Source organism: Hypomesus nipponensis, chromosome 20 (assembly GCF_054491055.1).
Source record: "Hypomesus nipponensis isolate SF chromosome 20, ASM5449105v1, whole genome shotgun sequence".
Taxonomy (NCBI): Eukaryota; Metazoa; Chordata; class Actinopteri; order Osmeriformes; family Osmeridae; genus Hypomesus; species Hypomesus nipponensis.
Genome location: NC_140380.1, coordinates 9,251,441 through 9,257,500, shown reverse-complemented (window position 1 = coordinate 9,257,500; position 6,060 = coordinate 9,251,441). Strand labels below are relative to the sequence as shown.

At 46.7% G+C, this 6,060-nt stretch overlaps 1 protein-coding gene across 2 annotated transcripts in view; it reads right to left on the bottom strand.

Moving 5' to 3' along the window:
• Positions 1–6,060, bottom strand: part of sgcd (sarcoglycan, delta (dystrophin-associated glycoprotein)) — a 122,733-nt gene that overhangs the window by 14,844 nt on the left and 101,829 nt on the right. For both annotated transcript variants that reach the window (XM_084683854.1, XM_084683855.1), the window contains exons 4-5: positions 5,612–5,699; positions 4,527–4,646 (exon numbers count right to left, since the gene is read on the bottom strand). In XM_084683854.1, coding sequence (XP_084539980.1) covers positions 4,527–4,646; positions 5,612–5,699 — 208 coding nt within the window. The remainder of the gene's footprint in view (positions 1–4,526; positions 4,647–5,611; positions 5,700–6,060) is intronic.

The following is a 6,060-nucleotide window of genomic DNA, read 5'->3' as shown; positions in this document are numbered from 1 at the left end:
TAAAGCAACAGTAATGGGCGTCAGTTACATAAGAGGTGGAGAAGGTAGTCTGGTCAAATGAAAACATTTTTTATGAAAGATCCATATCTGGGCGTGTGCTGATTTTGTGCATAAACAGCTGGCAGCTTGTTAACTAGTCTTTATCGCGTCCAGCCTCGCATCTGGAATTCAGATCCACATCTACGTTTCCTCGATGCACGGCGTGCATTCACAGTCTGACTTCAAGGCTCCCTCTCTGTCATGCGCACACACACACGCGCACACAGACACACGCACACACACACACACACACACATACACACACACACACACACGTGTGAGAACATTTGTGCATGCTAGTACCATCCATGATCTAACGGTTTTCCTTTACATCCCCATCTCCATCTATCACAGACACGCACACCGGTTGCCGAACATACACACACACACACCCCAAACAACCTCAGACTGCCGTGAAAGTCACCTTCGAATCCTATAGGCTTGCTCTCTGCATGCCAGGCCCTGCTATCAGACCCCATTAAGCCCTTATCTTGCGTGAGTTATCAGCTGACGGGCGTTTCAGAGAGAGCGCTGCGGGTGACGGAGTGGAAACACCGTCACCTACAACACCTCGAATTACATGTCGTCACGACGACGGCGGAGAGAAAACACATTACGCCTTCGCGATGGGGCAGGTGGCCGCGGCAGCGACGGCACGTAACCACATTTGAAAGACGGAACTACGTCTTTCCACCCGATGGGTGACAGTGAGTGGCAGGGACGGGTGTGGGAGGGAGAAGATAGAGAGAGATAGAGAAAGATAGAGATAGAGAGAGCTAGAGATAGAGAGAGCTAGAGAGAGAGAGAGAGAGAGAGAGAGAGAGAGAGAGAGAGAGAGAGAGAGAGAGAGAGGTCTACAGGGGACGCGACTGTACCGCCGTTCCGACACCACGGTAACGATCTAATCTCACGTCGGTGACTGGCGGGCGGGAGGCGGATTTATGGGATGGAACTCCTGAAATGAGTTAGCCAGAAGAGCAGGTGAGGAGGGGGAGGGAGGGAGGGTGTGGGGGAGGGTGTGGGGGAGGGCGTTGGAATTATCAAGTGCGGGATTCAATTTAAATTAGCCTCCATTGCAGTGAGTCAATGGGATGTAATTGAGGCTAATCAATGAGCTTTAATTATAATTATAACAAATACACCAGCAGCAGGTGACAGCATTATGCTGTGGGATCAAGCTAATTTGTGGTTGACGTGTCTCCGGGATACATTGCTGTGTGTGTGTGTGTGTGTGTGTGTGTGCACGCACATGTATGTAAGTGTGTGTTTACGAATGACTGTTGTGAGGGAAGGTGGGCTTGTGTTGGTGTGTGTGTGTGTGCTTATGACTACACTGTATAGCTGGGAGGTGGTCGGAACTCCATTGAGCATTCTCTACTGACAATTCTGGAATTCCCTGTTCCGGGCAGGTTGTAATTACCACAGAGGAGAGCTGCTTGGAGTTCTCATTCTACTGTAATGAATGTCGTACTCCCATCGAGATTTCCTGTATAATTGATTATGGCTTGGTTAGCTGTGGAGTATAATGGAGGAAGGGATGCCTCTCCTGTAGGGTACGAAGCTCCTGGAGGTGGAGGTAACGATCACACACGCCATTTAGCCGAGGAGCTTAACCTGAGGGGATTCAGGAACATTATGAAACTGCTGTGTGGTTCTGCATTCTGTACCGTACAGATACACAGATTATGCAATTGACAGTCCAGATATCAAGCCCACCCCCCTCCCCCCTTCGCCGCACCTCCCTCGTCCCAGTTTAATTGTTTTACAAGAAACGGTATTACAAGAAGCCTACATTGGCTATGTTGTCGCAAGGTATGACAAGAAAACTTTGCTGCCGTGTTTTTGAAGCACATTCATTCGAGTCTCCTACTCATAAAGAAAAATCACGCAGCGAACCAAAGCGACATCGTTTGATGTCTCCGAGACATCAGACTTCCCTTCGGAGCAAGTTCGCTAACTCACGCTAACAGCGTTTGACAAGTACGCTTTTAAACTACATTAGCTGAACCAAGAAGAACCAAGTTACATTAGAGCGCTGGCCCAGTTAACTCAAAAGCTGCGATGCTAATATGCCGTTGCCTCTGTAGGTGTGTTTGGACAGACAGTGATATATTGTAAGTGACGACACAAGTAGTTCAGACAACAAAACCGCCTTCGCTGTTCCTGCCAGAAACACTAAAGACTTGTTCACTGTGTCAAACTGTGTGTTCCCACACTAAGACATGTCAGGGCTGCCAACTCTTTGCAGCAACATTTTGGTTGGCCCCACAAAATCTCACTAGAAGGTTTTTGGAAAAGTTGGCAGCCATGCAACATTTTACAGGTTTTAAGAACTGTCGCTTAGCTTGATAACAAAAAAAAAAAAGTTCAACATCTTACAAACATCTTATATACAGGAGCAGCTTGGTAACATCTTAACCGTTTAATAAAGTGTAGGATGGTAACTTCTTCAAGATACAAGGTTCAGTAGCATTAATAGTTTTCCATAAAAAAATAATGAGTTTTGTCCGATGTGAACATGTTGTGTAAGCTAATAAGTCCCTTTGAGAGTTGTTTAGCAACACAGACAGCGCACTAACAGCGGACCAGCCCACTTCTTTCCAGCGAATTCTGTTCCAGCCAGGAGGATTTTCCCTCTGCTGATATAGTGAAAATACCGTCAATCCCGCTGGAGTGACGTTCAGACATGAATAGAGGGCGCTGTTCCTCATTTTCAAAAATATTTTACGCTACAAATTGCAGCTTGAAAGGTTTAAATAGTGTAGAGCTTGATAAGTTCTTACAGGTTTAAACGGATGGCTTGATAAACTGTCACATGGTTATATATTTTAGCTTGGTAACATCTCACTGGTTTAAACAGCTTAGCTTGGTAAACAACAACAAGTAAGTGTTGCCTGGCAACACGGATTTAGTCTTGTTTGTCTGAGTATGAGATGCACACAAACAAAGCAATCATCTTCAACTAGCCATGAAAGCAAATCTGGAGTTAATGTTTTTATTCTGATCACACATTATCTTGCAATCAAAACTCCTATTCTTACATGTAAGACCCATCCTGCACACCCTGCGGAAAGTGGATTTGTTTTACAAATCTAAAGCGCCTTCTGTTGTTATTGCTGCATAGCTACTTTACATGGCAGATAGCCTAATTAGCATCTCAATGCAGTATTGCAATGTTGGCATGCTTTGCAAAGTTCGCATTCTAAAATAATACGGCATGGTAAAACGAAGTATTGCTAAGCTAGCAAGCGTGGACGATGATAATGGGGACAGTGCGGTGCCTTCCACCAGTGTCATCCTCTGCCCGGGCCGACCGCGTTTAGCTGAGCAGTGTTTCACTGTGGCTAGCTGTAAAACGATAACAAAAGCTATGAAGGCCGTATCATGGATTTCCAATGACCTCAGTTGGGCCAATTAAAGTTATATGCTCAGCATAATCATGTATTTTATTGGCTGGGATGGAGTGATTAATCTGGCAATGGCATGTGGCATCTTTATAGGAGGTTTGGACGCCTCCTCGTAGGTTTGACAGAGAGGAGATGGAAACAGAAGAGGATCCCAGAGCACAGACTCATACAGCTGCTGCTGGACGTTTGTTGGAGAGAATTTTGATTTGGAATTTTTCATTTGAGTGTCTTTGTCTCTCTGTTTCTCTCTCTCCCCCCCTCCCCCCCCCCCCCCCTCTCTGTCTCTCTCACTCAGTCCACTCTCAAAACACTCTGAAATGTTTGGTTGTTTGTGTGTTTGTATGGTGTGTTTGTGTGTGTGTGTGCATGGTGTGTGTGTGTATGTGTGCATGGTGTGTTTGTGTGTGTGTGCATGGTGTGTGTGTGTGTGTGCATGGTGTGTGTGTGTGTGCATGGTGTGTGTGTGTGTGTGTGTGCATGGTGTGTGTGTGTGTGTGTGTGTGCATGGTGTGTGTGTGTGTGTGCTGACACAGAAAGACAGAAGAGCATCTGTTTTCTCCATTCTTCTGGTAATGTGGCTTCATTGAAAACAGAACACAACATAATTGACAGCAAATCTGTTTTCTTTTCATGTATGGAGTTTCTCCCCCCTGTGTGAATGATTCACCAACCGAGCAGAACCCGAAGAATCCCACCGAAGGAGGAGAAGAAATGTGTCAAAAATGAAATCTAATTTCTGCTCCGGCATGCTTCAAAAGTGTACAATCTCGTAAGACGTATTGCTGGTTGTAATTTGGCTTTTTGTTTACGTTGAATGTGTAATTGATGTTTTGCCAGATCAGAGTGGATTTGATAAGTGCTTTGGTTAGGAAACACCATGACATGAGAAAGGCCACTATAGGAGAGAGGTTGCGGGCATATTGAGAATAGTGGGCCAAAGAGATATGAGATGAGTCAAAGTTTAGTGTTCTAGAGTGCAGGGGCGGTGTTCTAGAGTGCAGGGGCGGTGTTCTAGAGTGCAGGGGCGGTGTTCTAGAGTGCAGGGGCGGTGTTCTAGAGTGCAGGGTTCCTGGAACTCACCCATCACCCTCAGCCTCTCAGCCCCCACCACCACTTCCTGTTCGTCAGCGGAGAACAGCAGCTTCCCCGCGCTGGACTTGACCTCCAGCATCTTCCCCCGAGCCAGCACACCCCTGGACCCTGGAGGGCACAGACACCACATCAATACACACACACACACACACAGGACCAGCTCAATATTGTCCACACACACACACACATAGGACCAGCTCAATACTGTCCACACAGACATTTGCAAACATACTGTCATTGACTCCCAATGTCTACACACACATGCACACACAGACTCCGACAACACACACACACGTGCGCGCCTGCACACACACTTTATCCTTTACAAACCCAGAGGAGAATGAAGTCTACACTCAAAAACCAAAGAGACCAATATTGGTACAACCAAGTAAACAACAAAACAACTCATTTTCCCTTCATGCTCGAATGGTGGTTGATTTTCTCCCATGTGGAGAAAGCAACTGCCTCATGTATTGGTGCAAAGAGAATGACTAAGTACCTCTAAAACATCACTAGATATGCTAAACAGGCACCTTTAACACTTACAAGCCACAGAAATACAACTAAAAGAATGAAAGATATGTTTGTTTGTTTGTTTGTTGCTGTTCAGTGATTAGATTTCCATCAATTTAGTCTTTGTTTATAGGACATTACTCTACGTGTCAACACTATACATTAAAGCTACATTTATTTACAATTCTTATTTATTTACATAACACTTCTCAAATGAGCACACTGTCTCCAGTAGAAAAGAAGCCCCCCCAAACGAGGACACATCTCATCCCTGATCAGCGGCCGACCACACGTAAGCCCTTTCCCCCACATGCCTCCACCCTCTTCTTCTGTGCCGGAGTCATTTAGCAGACGCTCTTATCCAGAGCGACTTACAGTAAGTACAGGGACATTCCCCCCCCCCCTGAGGCAAGTAGGGTGAAGTGCCGTACCCAAGGACACAACGTCATTTGGCACGGCGGGGAATCGATCTGGCAACCTTCGGATTACCAGCCCGACTCCCTCACCGCTCTGCCATCTGACTCCCCACCGCTGACCCCGCCACTGACCCCGCCACTGACCTGCCACTAGCTGGGTGACGGGCTGGTTCTTCTGGTTCAGGATGTTGATGGACACGTTCCGGGAAGACTGCAGGAGCAGCGGGCTGCCCTGTCGGGGTGAAGGACACTCGGATGACGACGGAGAGAGAGAGAGCATGCGCACAAACACACCACCTTAAACCACACACGCTCAAACTATCTTTATGGCACACAAACACACACACACGCAGAGAGATGATCACTAGACATCCAGTATCATCTTGCACCCATAGCATCGCATCAGTGAGAGAGAACCAGGAGTAGAGAGAGAAAGAGAGACAGAAAGATAGAGAGAGGGAAAGAAAGAAAGGGGAGGAAAAAGAGAGAGAGAGAAGAAGAGGACGAGAGAGCATGTTAGATCCTTTCCATTTCCCCAAAGAGCGAGCGCCAATCAGAAATGCAGATCACAGGTGAAGCCAGAACCGAGGGCC